Genomic DNA, 19517 nt, shown 5'->3' with positions numbered 1-19517 from the left:
CCTAGTAGTTGGTCATTTTGACAATATGTGCAAAATGCACCTGTCTCCTTTGAAAATATAATATTTTACTGTTAATTCTTTTCCAAGCACTACAGAAGACTGCCAGTGGTGTATGAAATACAGTAATATTGTTGTTGTTGTTGTTGTTGTTGTCTTCAGTCCTGAGACTGGTTTGATGCAGCTCTCCATGCTACTCTATCCTGTGCAAGCTTCTTCATCTCCCAGTACCTACTGCAGCCTACATCCTTCTGAATCTGTTTAGTGTATTCATCTCTTGGTCTCCCTCTACGATTTTTACCCTCCACACTGCCCTCCAATACTAAATTGGTGATCCCTCGATGTCTCAGAACATGTCCTACCAATCGATCCCTTCTTCTAGTCAAGTTGTGCCACAAGCTCCTCTTCTCCCCAATTCTATTCAGTACCTCCTCATTAGATATGTGATCTACCCATCTAATCTTCAGCATTCTTCTGTAGCACCACATTTCTAAAGCTTCTATTCTCTTCTTGTCTGAACTATTTATCGTCCACGTTTCACTTCCATACATGGCTACACTCCACACAGTAATATTAAGAACAGTAAATTGTCTTGGGTTTATTAATGAGTTTTCAGTGATGATGAAAAGTATAAATTGCCTTGAAATAGAATACATGTATGATGCAATTTGAAACAGTATTGAGATGTATTCATAGTCTTGCGTTTGTTGTGTAAACTGTGTTACTAAACATCTAACCCACTATTTGGCATATGGTTCATGATTCCAGTTACAGATTGCATATCTGATGGCTTCCAAGGGCAACAAAAGTTTGACTTTCAGTATTTCATTTAATTATTGGCCAAATTTAAAACATTAAAATTCTGTCATAATTTACTCATTAAGAGGTATAAATCTTATGCTAAAAGTCGGGCACAGTAATAAAAGTCTTATAGTTAGAAATGATGTACGTATCTTGAGGCAGCGTAACTCAGGGCGTGCAAGTTGTCCAGGCTATATTCACCCAGAATTTGAGAATGAGAGCACTTAGCAACTTCCAACTAACTTTACACGTAATTTCAAATCTTTTCTAAACTTTTCTCACTTACATGTTTAATGTCAAATATATTTAACACATTAACTCGTTTGTAGAGTAATCATACGGTCTGAAACTGTTTTATACATGAGTGTTAGATTCTTTAAAGAATCTTCACTGAGGTTTACTGTTAATCACTAGGATGTGATCAGAAAATTGGCTATAGCAGTTGTCAATGCTAGTATTGCAAACCCATGCAAGGTTGCATTTATATGGTGAAATGTATTATAATGTGAGATAATGTAATGGAGAAAAACTGTGTAGCTTTAATACAGGGTGTACATAAAGTCCGGGAACACTTTCAATTATTTATTGCGTAAGAACCAAACATTGTACAGATATCATACATGTCGTCTTGAAGAGAAACCCTGTAGGTTTTTTTCCATGTATACCATGTAGTTTGGTAATTTGCCGATAGTCAGGGCTAGTCACAAACGTGGCAGGTTTTCTGTGTGTTGGAGTTCGACAAAAACGAGTGTACTACAGCTGTTCAATGGATGCTTAGAACCAAGTATGGTAAGAAGCCACCAACAAGGAAGGCCATTTAGCACTGTTACAAAAAATTCATTAGGATGGGTTGCTTGTGCCCAGAAAAGAGAAGCATGTATGAGAGACTGGGAAGGCAATTTAATCAACCAAGATAGCATAACTCTTGTTACAGATCCTTACCATTTTGAAATGATGGGAAATATTAGCTCAGAAAATAACTGGATATGTAACCAAATATTTGCTAAGTAAATGTTGATAAATATAAATTTAAAGATAGAAGGAACCAGGGCATAAACAGTGGAATTATATCTTGATAGCAAAACGGACAGTGTGTGACATAAACTTGAGCCCTGTGCATGATTACCCGTTAACACTATTTCTAAGTTTTTCTTTGGTTTCCTTCACTGCTTGCTCATTGTACCAGTTGAATAACACCAAGGATAGGCTAGAGCCCTGTCTCTTTCCCTTCTCAATCACTTCTTCTTTTTCATGCCCTTCAACCCTTATAATTGCTATTAATCTTTCCTGGTGTTGGCTTCTACCAGTTTTTCCCTTTTGTAAATAATTTCAGTATTTTGCAACCGTGAATTACTATACTGATATTTTGGTAATAGTCACACCTGTCAGCAACTGCTTCCTTTGGAATTGGAATTATTCTTCTTGAAGTTTGAAGGTATTTTGCCTGTTGTCTCATATATTTTGCACACCAGGGTGCGTAGTTTTGTCATGACTGGTTCTCAAAAGGACATCAGCAGATGTTACTGATAAAAATGTACCTCAGGGGCCTTGTTTTGGCATAGATCTTTTGGTCCTAGGTCAAATTACTCTTGCAGTATCATAGCTCCCATCTCATCTTCATATACTTCCTTTTCCCCTTTCTATAATATTGCCCTCAACTTAATTTCCCTTCTATAGCTCATCTATATATTTCTTCCACATTTCTGCTTTCCCCCGTTTGCTTGGTACTGGTTCTCCATCTAAGCTCATGATATTCATACAGCTGCTTCTCTTTTTTTCCCAAATCCCTCTTGATTTACCCGTAGGCAGTATCATTCCCTTGCAAACATTTGCTCATGTCCTGGTGGAATGTCCGCCTTATAAAAATATCGTAATCTAGTCAGTTACTTTATATTTTAAGATTAAAAAAGAAATATTTATAGATTTTAATGAATTCTTCTACCAGATTCTGCAAATGCTTTAAAATTTTCAGTTAAACTTACCCCAAAAATTTAAATCTTAGGATTAGATGTTACTTTCCCAGTGAATGTCATACTACATATTTTCAGGTTTAGGTCCATACTTGCACATCAGTAACTATTTAAGTAGTATGTTGTAAATAAAAATCTTGATGAAATTTCCATTTCTTAAATTATTTTTATGGCGGGCTTAAAGTAGCACTCATTGATAGCCCACATTACTGAAAGTGCGTTGATATTACTAAGAGTTCAGTAAAAGATATTTTTAGGTTCTGGACCCTACTTACATATTAGTATGTATTTAAAAAGTATGTTGTTGATGCAAGTAAAGAACAAATAATGAATATTTCTGTTTTAAAAAAAATTTTTTTAGGGCAACTGTCGGGAAAAATGTGTTGGTATTGCTAGAGTTAAACAAATGTCTTCAAGATGATCATGAGTGAACATTACATAATATTCTGGCCCCACATTTTTGAGCAACGAAGACTTACAAAAGAAAGATGAGTTACCCTAGGACATTATTCCATATGACATTATTGAATTAAAGTATGCAAAATATGTCACCTTACTGATTTGTCTCCCCAAGGTTTACAATGATTCTAAGTGTAAATGCAGCTGAACTAAGCTGTTTTAAGAGTTCCAAAATTAAATCCCTGGAATATATTGCTAGACTTACTAAGTACAACATTCTGCAGTCTTTTGTGTAGCTATGGCATTGATTGGTTGGTTATACCATCAATCCCACCAAACTTCAATTTATCTAAGAGAATGCTGCGATTCACATAATCGGATGCCTTAGATAAGTTGCAGAAAATACCAGATGGCGCTATTTTATTATTTAGTGCTCGTAAAATTTGGCAAGGGAATATGTAAATGGCATTCTCAGTAGAGCAACTCTTCTGAAACCCAAACTGTGGTTCGTTGAGGATATCAGTGCTGCTAAGGTGAGATAATATTCTAGAATACATCACTTTCTCAAACGTTTTGGAAAATGGTGTCAGCAGTGAAGCTGGTCAGTAGTTATTGAACTGACATCTCTTTTTATCACCTTTCTTAAAGAGAGGTTTGACAACAGAATATTTCAGCCTCTTTGGAAAAATGAGTTATGTTAGTGATACATCACATATTTCAGATAAGACCATGCTTTTTATATTGGAACAAAACTTTATAATATTGTATTGGAAACACTATCTAAACCAGATGAGCTTTTATTTTCAAGAGTATGGATAATTTTCTGAATTTCAGAAGGAGAAGTTGGTAATACATTCATATGATTGAATTTTATGAGAGTTTCAACACACTGCTGTGATTTTCCCCTTTAACTGTTTGTCCCTATACTTTCTACCAGTTATTAAATGTACTTACTACCTGTGACTCATCATTACATCACTGCCATTCAGTTCAGTAGTGGTGATACCCTGTGCCTCGTTGTCCTGTCTCTCGTTTCACTGCATTCCATAAAGCCCCAAGTCTGTTGTCAGAATTACTGATTTCTGACGTGATGTGAAGGTTTCTTGAATTTTTAATAATTTTTCTTAGTAATTTTGAGTAGTTTTGTTGTGTGCAACTACAGCTGGATCAATACTTGTTCTTGCTAATAGGTAAATTTTCCTTTTCCTTGAAGATGATATTTTAATCGCTGTAGTGATCCGTGGTTTTCATATGGCCATTTAATATTCTCTCTAATTAGCATATATGGAAAGGTATTTTCAAATAATTAAATGAATTTATCATGGAATAGATAAAATTTAATTTAGCATTTGGTTCAGCATAAATTTCGTCTCAGGTTATCTCTTGTAAGCTGTTCTTAAAAACATGTGTTGTGGAGGCATTAATTATTCTGATTTCCACTTAAGTGTATCCATACTGTAAGGCACTAGGTAATTTATCCTAACAAACAGTGCATCATGTTCAGAGAGAGCATTTGTTACTGGGTAAACGGTATTTTTCTGGCTTTGAGCTTTAAAACCAATTAGGGTCCTACAGTCTTTATCCATCTGTGTTGGAAAGTTAATTACTGGAATCAAATTGTGTGATCCAAATAAAGTTCCCTATTTTTCCTATCAGGATCCTTTAGAATATGTGCATTGAAGTCACCACAGACCATTAACTGCTTGCTGCTGCCTGACAGATAGCACAGTAAGGAATCCAGATTCCTTATAAATAGTTTAAAATTTCCTTGTGGGTATCTATATAATTCACAGATACACTTCTCTGTATGCTGATCACTTCAAAAACTACTTGCCTTAATGTTTTTGAACTTGTGTTCTGTCTTAATATATGTAACAAATCTTCCTTTTCATATATTATTTCTGCATGAGTAAGCTGCTGGAGTTAATGTTTTATACATAATAATAACAAGGAGCATATTAAGAGTATTAGAAAATAGTCTTGCTGCATATAATGTTAATTTATAGCAGTGCACTTTAGTAGTATCTTTACACACCTTGTGATCACATGGTTTCTTTGTCAATGAAAGTCTCTCTATTGTATAACAGATTTGTTTTCGTGACCACTCACACCATTAATCCTCACATAAATTCATATTTTATGATTTTAGTCTCATTTTCCATTTCTTAATAGCTGTACTTTATTTACATGTATCATCTTGAACATGCAAATCTGAAGTGTCCTCCAGTTAACCCCGTTCGTGTTCTGTGAAAGCCTACACTCATCTACTTTGTCTTATTTGTTGCTGACAGCCACCTTTACCTGTGCACTCTAATATGCATAACAAGAAGTTACAAGCAGAGGATTTGAATGTAATTTTTAAAATATTAAATGTAAATCACACCATTTCACATAGTTTTACACTTCCAATTTTTATCTCTCTTATTCCGTCGTCATTCTATCATTTACAAAATTCAAACGAATAAAGAAATGTGTTGATGAACTGCTATGATAAAAATGTGTCTTTGCTTACAGTATGAACGTTACAACAGCTACTAGTGATAGTTAGCGCTCTAATCGACCTACCGTATGCGGCCGATCACTACACACACTCCCCCCTGCAGGTCCAGGGATTACAATAGGCCTGAGGTATTCCTGTCTGTCCTAAGAGGTGACAAAAATGAGTCTCATACGTTTGGGCCTCTATGGGGTGGTCCCCTGTAGCGTTTGACCTCCATTTTTCAAAATTTTCCCAAAGAGTGAGCGAATTGGGGAAGGGCGCCTTACACGGTTTATCCTGTCCATTGTCTATAGAGATCTTTACCCCACTTCCTCACCGTTGCATTGCAGTCCAGCTCATCCTCCATCTCTTGGGCAAGGAACCTTCCTGAATGTGTTTTCCACCATGCACTGTGCAGTGTCGCTTTCTGCACCAACGATGACCATGGACTTCTTTGCACCTCATATCCAGCATGGCAGCCAGTTCGTTGTGGTGGGGCCACCATGTACCCTGTTGGTTGTAGCCCCCTCACAAAACGGGGATGGCTCTGCTGATGCCTGCGCTGTTAACTCCCAACATATGCCAAGGATATGCCTGTCACTCTGGGGCATCAGGACTCCCGGCAATGGCCATCGTGCCAGGTGGCCTTTGCTGTGGCTGGGTGGCGCCCGTGGGGAGGGCCCCTGGTCAGAGTGGGTGGCATCGGGGCAGATGATGCGCAATGAAGTGTACCACATCATCACTTGGCGGTGATGAGCCACCAGCAGTCTCTAAGAGTTCCATGTCTCAGTACAATGCAAGAAATTCTGACCCTAAATCATTCCCCTCCCAGGCCACACCATGGGGGAACGCCAGGCTAAGGATGGCAGCGAACCTTATTCACCCCGGTACCTCGTACGTAAGAGAGCTGATGGGGACTCCTTTGTTTCGATGAAGTCACAGTTTTTTGTAGAGCATTTACAGGACAAGTTTAGGGAGGTGGAGGGCTTGTCCAAAATGCCTTCTGGGTCAGTCTTGAATTCCCACCTGTTGCTCGCGCATCGCCTACCTCGGGAGCACTGCCCCACCAACCATCGGGGACACCAGCCCCACTTCTCAGCTGGAGAAGTGTAAGTCTTCTTCGGCTCCTCTCGCCAGGAAGGGATCCCTTGGGTCACTCCCTTCCCAGCTTTCTGCTAGTGGGAAAGATGATGCTGCCAGTGGCCAAAGTGCCCAAAAGTAGCTGGTTGTAGGGTTTCACAATCATCCTGAGTCCCGGAGACTGAATTAGTGAAACCCTCTCAGCCAGAGAGACCCAAGGAGCAGAGAGAAAAGTCCAAAAAGAAGACCTCTATGACCAAGGAAATTGTGGTGGCACCCACACCACCGCTACCTACAAGGTCTGCATCTGGGGATGAGGTGGAGATGCTCGCATCTGCTGAGGACTTACAGTACTGGCCATAAAAATTGCTACACCACGAAGATGACGTCCTACAGACCCGAAATTCAACTGACAGGAAGAAGGTGTTGTGATACGCAAATGATATGCTTTTCAGAGCATTCACACAAGGTTGGCGCCGGTGGTGACACCTACAACGTGCTGACATGAGGAAAGTTTCCAACCAATTTCTCATTCACAAACAGCAGTAGACCGGCGTTGCCTGGTGAAACGTTGTTGTGATGCCTCGTGTAAGGAGGAGAAATGCGTACCATCACTTTTCCGACTTTGATAAAGGTCGGATTGTAGCCTATCACGCTTGCAGTTTAGCATATTACTACATTGCTGCTCGCGTTGGTCGAGATCCAATGACTGTTAGCAGAATATGGATTCGGTGGGTTCAGGAGTGTAATATGGAACGCCGTGCTGGATCCCAGTGGCCTCGTATCACTAGCAATCGAGAAGACGGGCATCTTATCCGCATGGCAGTAATGGATCATGCAGCCATGTCTCGATCCCTAAGTCAACGGATGGGGACGTTTGCAAGACAACAACCATCTGCATGAAAAGTTCGACGATGTTTGCAGCAGCATGGACTATCAGCTCGGAGACCATGACTGCGGTTACCCTTGACGCTGCATCACAGACTGGAGCGCCTGCGAATGTGTACTCAATGACAAACCTTGGTGCAGGAATCGCAAAACATCATTTTATCGAATGAATTCAGGATCTGTTTACAGCATCATGATGGTCGCATCCGTGTTTGGCGACATCATGCTGAAAGCACATTGGAAGCGTGTATTCGTCATCGCCATACTGGCGTATCACCCGGCGTGATGGTACGGGCTGCACGTCTCGGTCACACCTTGTTCGCATTGACGGCACTTTGAACAGTGGACGTTACATCTCAGATGTGTTACGACCCGTGGCTCTCCCCTTCATTCGATCCCTGCAAAACCCTACATTTCAGCTGTATAATGCACAACCGCATGTTGCAGGTCCTGTACAGGCCTTTCTGGATACAGAAAATGTTCGACTGCTGCCCTGGCCAGCACATTCTCCAGATCTCTCATCAATTGAAAACGTCTGGTCAATGGTGGCCAAGCAACTGGCTCGTCACAATACACCAGTCACTACTCTTGATGAACTGTGGTATTGTGTTGAAGCTGCATTGGCAGCTGTACCTGTACATGCCATCCAAGCTCTGTTTGACTTAATGCCCAGGCATATCAAGGCCGTTATAACGGCCAGAGGTGATTGTTCTGGGTACTGATTTCCCAGTCTCATGATGTCATCCTTCAGTGGAATCACGGTGACTTTTTCCACCGCCTGGCTGAGCTACGGCAACTGTTAAGCTTGACACCTGCTATCTGCATTGCACTTCAGGAAACCTGGTTCCCGGCAGTGCGGATCCCATCCCTCCATGGCTATAAGGGATATTACAGGAACTGTAGCAACTATAATAGTGTGTCAGCTGGAGTTTGCATTTATGTCCTAAACTCAGTCTGTAGTGTAACAGTGCCGCTTCAAACCCCTCTTGAAGCAGTGGCCATCAGCATAAGGGCGACACAGGAAATAACTGTCTGCAATGTTTATCTTCCTCCAGATGGTGCAATACCCCTGAATGTATTAGCTGCACTGATTAATCAACTCCCTAAACCTTTCCTACTTTTTGGATATTTTAACACCCATAACCCCCTTGTGGGGTGGCACCGTACTTAGTGGCCAAGGCAGTGATGTCGAAGCTTTACTGTCTCAGTTCGACCTCTTCCTCGTAAATACTGGGGCCACCACACATTTTATTGTGGCTCATGGTAGTTACTCAGCCATTGATTTATCCATTTGCAGCCCAGGACGTCTCCCATATATCCACTGGAGAGCACATGACGACCTGTGCAGTTGTGACCACTTCCCCATCTTCCTGTCACTGCCCTGGCATCAGGCCAACGGTCACTTAGCCAGGTGGGTTTTTAAACAAGGTGGACTGGGAAACTTTCACCTCTGCGGGCACCATTGACTCTCCCCCACAGGGTAACATGGGTGTGATGGTTGAGCAGGTGACTACAACAGTCGTTAATGCAGAGGAAAATGCAATCCCTCGCTCTTTTAGATGCCCCCTTGGTGGTTGACAGAAGTCACTGAGGCAATTAAGGAGCATCAGCGAGCTCTACAGCAGCATAAGTGGCACCCTTCCCTGGATCACCTCATAGCCTTTAAGCGGCTCCTTGTCGGCGTTCGCCAGATTATCAAATTACGGATGGAGGAGTGTTGGGAGAGATAAGTCTCATCCATTGGATGCCGTACGTCACTTTCCCAAGTCTGGACAAAGATAAGACGTCTTTTTTTGTACCAGATCCCAACAGGTGTCCCTGGCATTAACATCAATGGTGTGTTGTCAACCGGCGCTGACGCGATTGCTGAGCACTATGCTTGAGGCTCTTCTTCGGCGATCTAACCACCCCCCCCCCCCCCCACCCCCCCTTGCACATTGCCCTGACACAGCTCCTGGGCCAGATCAGATCCATGGTCAGATGATTAAACATCTCTCATCTGACTACAAGTGACATCTCCTTGTCATCTTCAATCGGATCTGGTGCGTCTCGTCTTTCCATCCCAGTGGTGGGAGAGCACCATCATTCCAATGCTTAAACTCGGTAAAAACCCGCTTGAAGTGGATAGCTATCGGACGATCAGCCTCACCAATGTTCTTTGTAAGCTCCTGGAGTGTATGGTGTGTCTGTGGTTGTGTTGGCTCCTGGAGTCACGTGGTCTACTGACTCCATGCCAGGGCGGCTTCTGCCAGGGTTGCTCTAACACTGATAATCTTGTGTCCCAAGAGTCTGCCATCCGAACAGCCTTTTCCAGATGCCAACACCTAGGTGCCGTCTTGTTTGATTTACAAAAAGCGTATGACACCACCTGGCAACATCATATCCTTGCCACACTATACAAGTGTGGTCTCAGAGGCCCACTCCTGTTTTTTTTTTTTTTTATCCAAAATTTCCTGTTACTTCATACTTTGCGTTCGCCCCATTTCCAGGAGAGAGGGGTCCTGCAGGGCTCCGTATTGAGTGTATCTCTATTTTTAGTGGCCATTAATGGTGTAGCAGCAGCTGTAGGGCCATCCGTCCCACTGTCTCTGTATGCAGACAACTTCTGAATTTCACACTGTTCCACCAGTATTGGTGTTGCTGAGTGGTGCCTATAGGGCGCCATCCACAAGTCGCTGTCATGGGCTCTAGCCCACGGTTTCCAGTTTTCGGCCGCAAAGTCGTGTATAATGCACTTCTGTTGGTGTTGTATTGTTTATCTGGAACCAGAACTTCACCTTAATGTCGATCCACTCACTGTAGTGGAGACATATCGATTCTTGGAACTGTTTTTTGACACCCGATTGACTTGGCTTTCTCACCTCAGTCACCTTAAGCAGAAATGCTGGCAGCACCTCAATGCCCTTCGCTGCCTGAGCAACACCAATTGGGGTGCAGATCGCTGTACGCTACTGCAGCTCTACAGAGCCCTTGTTCAATCCCGCCTTGAGTATGGGAGTCTGGTTTATGGTTCGGCTGCACCCTCAGCATTGCGTTTGCTCGACCCAGTGCACCACTGTGGCGTTTGCCTAGTGACAGACGCTGTTAGGATGAGTCTGGTGAATAGGGTCCTGGTGGAGGCCGGAGTCCCTCCATTGCAGGTTAGGCGTGCACAGTTGCTCTCCAGTTACATTGCATACGTTTGTAGTTCTCTTGCGTATCTGAATTTCGGTCTCCTTTTCCTGCCCGTGGCGGTTCATCTCCTGCATCGGCGGCCCAGGTCAGGGCTTACACTTGCAGTTCGTGTTCAAACCCTTCTGTCTGAACTTCAGTTGTTGCCTTCACCACCTACACTTGAGGTTCATTCACAAACACCTCAGTCGTGTACATCTAGGCTGCAGCTTCGATTCTCGTCACGTACCGGGGCCACAAAGTGGTTTACACCGATGGCTCGATGGCTAATGGTCATGTTGGCTTTGCCTATGATCACGGAGGACATATAGAGCAGCATTCCTTGGGTGATGGCTGCAGTGTTTTCACTGCAGAGCTGGCGGCCATATCTCGTGCTCTTGAGCACATCCACTCATGCCCAAGTGAGTCATTTATCCTGTGTACTGATTCCTTGAGCAGCCTACAAGCTACTGACCAGTGCTACCCTCATCATCCTTTGGTAGCGACCATCCAGGAGTCGGTCTATGCCCTGGAATAGTCCAGTCATTTAGTGGTGTTTGACCGGACCCCAGGTAAAGTAGGAATCCCAGGCAATGAATTTGCCGACAGGTTGGCTAAACGGGCTATGCAGAAACCGCTTATGGAGATCGGCTTCTCTGAAACTGACCTGAGCTCAGTATTACGCTGCAAGGTTTTGTGGCTTTGGGAGACAGAATGGCATAACCTCAGTATGCACAGCAAGATGCGTGCCCTTGAGGAAACTACAAATGTGTGGAAGACCTCTGTGCGTGCCTCTGCGTGCCCTTAAGGAAACTACGAATGTGTGGAAGACCTCTGTGCGTGCCTCTCACAGGGACTCTGTGTTTCTCTGTCGGCTCCGCATTGGCCATACGTGGCTGTCTCATGGTTACCTCCTCCTTCGTGATGACCCACCTCAGTGTCACTGTGGCTCACGAATGACAGTCGCCCATCTCTTGCCGGACTGCTCACTTTCCGCCGCTCTGCAGCGGACTTTTAACCTTCCCAGCACCCTACCTTCAGTGTTGGGCAATAATGCCTCAACAGCAGCTTTAGTTTTACATTTTATTCTTGAGGGTGTGTTTTATCATTTTCTCCAAGTTTTAGCACATGTCCTTCATCCCTGTGTGTCCTCCACCCTCGTGCTTTCAGGGTGGGGGTTTTAATGTGTTGCAGAGTGGCTGGCTTTTCCTTTTTATCCTCATTGTCAGCCAGCCATGGTAACGTGCTTTTTTGATTTAAGATCTTCTACCTGTTTTTTGCGTCTTTGTGGTTTTCTTGTCCCCATTTGTCCATTTAAGTGTGTTGACCTTCAGTCGTTGTCATTTTTCCTTTCATTCTGTTTGGTCTTGTCCCATTGTCTTACTCTCACCCTTGTGGCATTGTTTCCTTTGGAACAGTGGACAGATGACATAGTTTGGTCCCTTCCTCACTCTTTTAAACCAACCAACTAGGCCACTCTTTGTGCAGTCTCTTGATTACTGGCTTGCCCAGCATTATTTGTGCCAGGTTTACTTAATTGGTACACTACATGGCTATAACAATTGAAACATGATGTCCTCCCTCTCTCTAAAAAAAAAGAAAAAAAAAGAAGAAGAAGAAGAAGAAAAGACCTTATAGATGTGTGCTGATAGGATGGATGACCATTGAGGCGAAATGGTCGTTAGTGGTAACCTCAGGTGAACCTGCCACACCGTAGTTTTATAACACCTACATAGGCAGTCACTGCTCTCTATCTGGGTGGACTGTACAGAACCCAAGCTGTTTGTGGGAATGCATGTGGATCCCAACTAAGACGAAAGAAATATCTCCATGTTAAGGGTGGGTCATTAGCAGTCACCAAAACCCTCTGGAACTGCACCAGGAAATTGAACTTTGATCATTGTTGAAAGGCACAATCTTGTCAGAATGTCTTTGTTGTGGAGTAGAAAAACACGATACCCTCAGCTACCATAAGGCCTTGTAAGTTGCAGGGACGTCATGGACATTGACACTGCTGAACTGAAAAAGTAGTGGGGAATCGGAAGCATAACAGAAGAGAGGAATTTGATGATGTAAGTGAATGGTGAACTGTAGAGAACTGTTGCCTTCACCGTAACATTCAGTTGGCTATCCTAGAACTCATCAAGGTTTTATTTATTATACTAAAAGTAAAACTTTAGGTACCCAATCTAATGTTGTGCTACAAACGCCAATGGTGTGGTAACACCACAGGAAAGACACCTTCAAAGCGACGACATTATGTTCAGTGCCAGACTTCTGTCTAAATTGCTCAGATAGTCAGCTGCTAGGAGCAGGCATTGCGTGGTATTTTTAGAAGAAACGAAAATTAAAAAAATTATGTTGGTCATTAAAATTTCCTGTACTGAGAAAGAAATAACATAATACCTTGCAACCTCCTCTGTTCTGCATCTACATACATACTCTGCAGGCCACCTAATGGTGCCCGACAGAGGGTAACTTGTACGAATGTTAGTCATTTTCTTTCCTGTTCCACTTGCAAACAGAGTGAGGGGAAAATGACTGTTCATATGCTACCATACGAGTCCTAATTTCTTTTAAATTGTCTGTGCAGTCCATATGTGATGCTATGTTGGTGGCAGTAGAATTGTTCTGCAGTTGGCTGCAGATGCTGATTCTCTAAGTTCTCTCAGTAGTGTTTCGGGAAAAGAATGCCAGCTTTCCTCCGGGGATTACCATGTGGGTTCACGAAGTATCTCTGCGATACTTTCATGTTGATTGAACCTACTGGTAACAAATCTACCGACACGCTTTTGAATTGCTTTGATGTCTTCCTTTAATCCATCCTGATGTGGATCCCAAACACTCTAGCAGTACTCAATAATGGGTCTCACAAGGGGACCGTAGCCCAGCTTCATGGAGACGGTTGCGAATGGTCCTCGCTGATACCCCATGAGCAACAGTGTCCCTAATTTGCTGGGAAGTGGCGGTGCAGTCCCCTACGGCACTGCGTAGGATCCTACAGTCTTGGCGTGCATCCGTGCGTCGCTGCGGTCCGGTCCCAGGTCGATGGGCACGTGCACCTTCCGCCGACCACTGGCGCCAACATCGATGTACTGTGGAGACCTCACGCCCCACGTGTTGAGCAATTCGGCGGTACGTCCACCCGGCCTCCCGCATGCCCACTATACGCCCTCGCTCAAAGTCCGTCAACTGCACATACGGTTCACGTCCACGCTGTCGCGGCATGCTACCAGTGTTAAAGACTGTGATGGAGCTCCGTATGCCACGGCAAACTGGCTGACACTGACGGCGGCGGTGCACAAATGCTGCGCAGCTGGCGCCATTCGACGGCCAACACCGCGGTTCCTGGTGTGTCCGCTGTGCCGTGCGTGTGATCATTGCTTGTACAGCCCTCTCGCAGTGTCCAGAGCAAGTATGGTGGGTCTGACACACCGGTGTCAATGTGTTCTTTTTTCCATTTCCAGGAGTGTATTTATCAGTTCCCTTAATTCTACTATAGAGTTTCTTATTGGAACACATCAAAAACTGAGCAGTTGTTGTGGTGAAAAACTACTATAACAACCTTAACTGTTTGCTTTCCAATTTTTTAATAAAAGAAGGAAGACTGACTAGTGATACCATTATTCAATATGTGTGGGCCATTTAAACATAATACTTTCTTCTTATTGCAGGAAATGGAAGTTGGATCCAAATGATAGTCGGCGTGCTATGGCTAAATTGTACAATGCTGCAGAGCAGTGCAAACACATTTTGTCCACAATGAGTACAGCTCATTGTTTTATTGAGTCTTTGTGTGAAGGAACAGACTTTAGCTACAATGTTACAAGAGCACGATTTGAAAATTTGATTAGTGCAGCTGTGAAAATGTGCACTGCCGCCACAGAAGAAGCACTGAGCCAAGCAGGTATCGATTGCAGAGACATAAACAAGGTGAGTCATCTGGTAGAGTTACTACCATTTTACAACATTACCCTTTCTCCATCCCTTCCCCAGTCCCTCATACCCTTCCATGCCCCCAACCCTCCCTTTTACCATTCCCTTTTCCACTGTGTAACAATTCTGAGTCAGGTGTTTCTTCTTGTGATAATGCTCATGTTCTATTTCTTATTTTTTATATTTTTTATTTTATTACACTGTATTGCTCTTCTGTGTCAGTGATTCAAGGCTATGACCATAGCGTCATACTTTCAGGTGAATTTTCAAGCTCTATGTCTACATATGTACTCGGTAAGCCATCTTATGGTGCATGACAGAAGGTACCTTGTACCAACACTAATCATTTCCTTTCCTGTCCACTTGCAAATAGAGCAAGGGAAAAAGCAACTGTCTATGTGCCTCCATATGAACTGTAATATCTCTTATCTTATTGTCATGGTACTTAAGCAAAATGTACTACATTGATGGCAGTAGAATCATTCTTCAGTCAGCAGCAAATGCTGATTCTCTGACTTTTCTCAATAGTATTTCACAAAAAGAATGTGGTCTTCCCTCCAGGGATTTCCATTTCAGTTCACGAAGCACCTTAGTTTTAATCATTTGTTGATCGAACCTACTGGTAACAAACCAAGCAGCCTGCCTGTGAATTGCTTCGATGCTTCCTTTATGCAACCTGGTGGGGATCCCAAACACTCGAGCAGTACTTCAGAATGGGTTGTACTAGTATTCTATACTTCGTCTCCTTTATGGATGAAGCACACATTCCACTCGATATTAGGCAAGTGTACTAGTTTCTTTGGCTCTTCATTGTATGTCACAGATGCAAGGTGGTGGTGGTGGTGATGGTGGTGGTGATGATGATGATGATGATGATGATGATTTTACATTATTCTCCAGTTCTTTTCACTTACCTATGTTTCCTGTTAGGAAACACTGTGTGTGTGTGTGTGTGTGTGTGTGTGTGTGTGTGTGTGTGTGTGTGTGTAAATTCTCAAAATATGTGAATGCATAATGTTTGCCTAAAAGAACAGACACCACGGTGCAGAATCTGCAGCTATGAAATATTATATGTAAATTGAAGGGGGATAACTGCTGTCAGCTGCCGCAGGACATTAAGTGGAATTGGTGGCGGTGAGCGAAAATGTGTACTGGACAGAGACTCAAATCTGGGCTCTCCTGCATACTAGACAGGTGCAGTAACCACTGAACCATCCGGGACTCAGTGTGAAATTTAAACTTCTGTGATTTCTCCAAATAAATGTAGGCAAATGCCAGAACGTTTCCCTTGAAAAGGATGTGGGCGATTTCGTTCCCGATACCTGCATACACTGAGCTCGTACTCTCACTTCCTTGTCATTGGTGGGCTATAAGACCCTAATCTTCACTTCTTCTTTTATTTATCATGAGTATTGCTGTCTAGTGTATACCAGCAGCAAGTGCAAGGCAAATAAATGAGAATATTAGTTCATATGTCTTAGCTGCTTCAGTTCAATTGTCAAGATTTTCAGCTCCGATTAGTCTGTTGCAGGCTGTGCTGCTGTATGTAAGAAAGCAAAATGAGTGAACTCTGGAAGCACTCAGTATTTTTAGATATGTTGGTCACAGAATATGGGAAGTAGGCAGAACTTAAGAGCTCTTTTTTTTTATAGTGCATTTTGCCGGTCTCAAGTTGATTATAGTTGTGTGATGTGTCAGTATGCTCCGTCGTTCTAGATGAAAACCTGTGAAGCAGTCAATCATGCGGAAATAGTGTTAGCCACCAAACCTTTTATGATCAGCTCCACTGTATGCTCTGGGGTTAGCAAACCACCTCTTGTAATTGCATAGCAGCTCATCATGGTGTGAGAAGATTATAAAGTTTCCTCAGTGCAGAAGACACAGGCACACCATATCGTCGGTCACCCATTGACAGAAAAACACACTGAATAACAATTTGTGAGCACGTATCGAGCCTTTGGAATACATAGAAGTCAGGGGAAAGCTCATGGAGGCCAGACGGATTGAACTTTAAAAAGGTAAGTAGGTTATTAGTAAATGTTACTACATGCGACATAAGAGGGTGAACCTTCCATCTACTAGCCACAATTACAAGAATTGTGCAGTTGAACATCTCACAGACAAAGTTGTAATTGCCGCATGTGCCTTTAGAGTTGTTACCAATGCAGAATGTAAAATTTATTAATCAAACTCTAGAACCTGACCTAATCCATTCCCTGGAATGATTTATTGCTGTGCAGGAAGGGGTCATTTCAGCCAAGCACTTAATGCAACACGTAGAGCATTTCAGAGAAGGATGACGACACATGACAATGATTGTGAGTGCTGCAGTACCAAGTGCTACAGTGGCTCTGACTCTGGTGCGTGTAGCTTTTATTCTTTTGAGGTGGAGAGCCAGTCATCAGCATAAACCACAAATACTCCAGGTTTTAGTAGACTAGATCCATAGAGCATAAGAGAGAGTGAGAGTATAACTTTGTAGTGTGAATGTAGAGTAGGTGTAAATTTAGGATTAAGAGAAAAGGAAGCACTGGGACAAGCCATGAAGGTTTAAATTGCCAGAAGTGAAAACAAGTGCAAAAAGAAGACTTCTAAGCAAATAGCAATAAGCAGCTTAGTAAGAAAGATTTGATGCCGTATCTAACACGTCAGCAACTTGCTAGTTGTTTTGGGTATAAAATTTATTTGTAACTTGTACAAACAAGTAGTGTGATATGAAAATGGTGCATCTTGTTCGTGTGTGTGTGTGTGTGTGTGTGTGTGTGTGTGTGTGTGTGTGTGTGTGTGTGTGTGTGTGTGTGTGTAAGGGGGGGGGGGGGCGCTTGTAAAGTAGTATAACACAATAAGTTAGCCTTACTCAAATTCAAAGAAGCCATCGTATGTAGTAAAGGCAACTGTTTAATATCGGAAGAATTTTTTAATTAATATTGTATTTAACTTTTCTTGCAATATAAGACACACAGATAAATAACATTTACACTACCAGAAAAAAACTTTAATAATGAATGTAAAGTACATTCTTTTTGAAGCATGCAGAAATTTTTTAGATCTTCACTAATTTGTCAGGTCCTTTCTCTCCTAAATTATTTCTTAATTTTGACCAAACAAGCCAGTAGGTGGAGAAGATCCTCTCAATGGATGCAGTGCTAGCATGGCAAGAAAAGGGGCCTAATAAAGTAATTGTAAGAATGGGTTACATTTTGAATAAGTTAATAATAGGAATTTTAATTGAACTATCGTCAGTGTGAAAAATAGAAAAAACAATAAAACCCACAAAAACTAAATTTGACCCACTGGGTTGGATTTTTTTTTTTTTTTTTTTTAAATACCCAAGTTTATCTCAACTCTCATGTATGGCCATATTAGAGTAAATCTGAGCAGTGCTTTGCCACAGCTATGAAAGCAGGCGAGCACGGGATGTTGTCACTGTAATAATTCAACAAGGCCAGTGCAGTGTTTTGATGTAGGTTAGCTTGTTGAAACAGTGAACTCAGCAGTACTGCATATACTAATGCAGCAAAGGGCAAGGCAGTTGTCCAAACTGACAGTGGCAGTGGATTTTTTGGATACGTAACTGATAGTGCTGCATATGCATGAATGAATGGTGCACTGCTATTGACAATAAGTACAAGTAATTTTTGTAATGGATTTATTCTTAGTCTTGCAGCCGAATTGGGGCGACAGGGTTTTGCCAAATGAGAATACCACGTGGACCTGCCAATAAAAAGTCACTGGTTTGAGGCCACAGATGGACAACAGCTCTATACACTAAGTCCCTCCCCACAATTAGTCCCAATTTGCAGTGGACTACACCAGGTCATCTCCAGTAGCATGGCTGACCACTGCTCAGAGTGCAGCAGGTATCCACACTAGGCATCTTCACATGGTAGGCATCCCCTACTGTGACTCAGCTGGGTGTCAGCCGGGGCCACACAGCATCGTCAAGAACATGCTGCAAACGCTCGGGGCAGAAGCCGCATCAGTATTGTGTGGAATGTGAGCAACCAGCACAGTGGAATTCAGTGGCCAGCTGGCCACTGATAGTCTATCGAGCAGCTGAGATGCCTCAATGTAAGAACTTGTTAGATTTGCAGCTGCCTTTCCCTGGAACCTCTCGGGCTCCCACCTCGCCTCCGTCGCCTGTTTGCGCCGTGCTGGCTCGTAGCCACTCCACCCTGCACCAGGGAACACTGTAGTTAGCACACTGGATTCATATTCAGAAGGACCAGAATTCAAATCGACTTCGAGCCATTCACATTTAGGGTTGTCATAGTCCCTCCCTCTCCCCCTCTGAAATAGATATAGCATTTGCTGGGATTGTTCGTTACAGAAAAGCTTGTCCTATTTCCTTCCTCATTTTGATCATATCTGTGCTTGTGTTCTCTCTCTCTAATTACAATGAACGGTACATTGCAATCTATTATCTTCCTTTTCCTTTCTTTGTGGTTTTTGAGAAGGACAATGAGTGCTATTGCATCCGTTGTCACTTTGATTCCATACTAAACTGCAAGCACAAGGTTTCATTTCATATCAGTGTGATTCAAAGGAAGAATTACACAGTAATTAAACTTCCAGAGATTTCCATATCTGCTTGCCATCTTCTTCCAGGGCAATGATGTGGAGCACATTTGGTAATGCACAATTCATCAGTTGTCATTTATAGAATCTACTTTTCACAAATTTTTAATCCTGAAAGTGGTTCTTCATGTCAGAAGGTGGCACTGGCATTGACAGAGAGAGTCTGTCACTCCCTTGCCATTCCTAAAGCAGTTGACCTGATCTTAAACATATTTTATGTTGGCATCTTCTATACTGTT

The 19517-nt window shown here is 42.7% G+C and overlaps 1 protein-coding gene across 1 annotated transcript in view; it reads left to right on the top strand.

Annotated features, from left to right (window-relative positions):
• Positions 1–19517, top strand: part of LOC124556700 (heat shock 70 kDa protein 14-like) — a 151140-nt gene that overhangs the window by 94609 nt on the left and 37014 nt on the right. Inside the window, exon 6 of the mRNA XM_047130673.1 lies at positions 14439–14697. Coding sequence (XP_046986629.1) covers positions 14439–14697 — 259 coding nt within the window. The remainder of the gene's footprint in view (positions 1–14438; positions 14698–19517) is intronic.

The sequence above is a fragment of the Schistocerca americana genome, chromosome X, assembly GCF_021461395.2.
Source record: "Schistocerca americana isolate TAMUIC-IGC-003095 chromosome X, iqSchAmer2.1, whole genome shotgun sequence".
Taxonomy (NCBI): Eukaryota; Metazoa; Arthropoda; class Insecta; order Orthoptera; family Acrididae; genus Schistocerca; species Schistocerca americana.
This window is presented reverse-complemented; position numbering and strand designations above follow the sequence as displayed.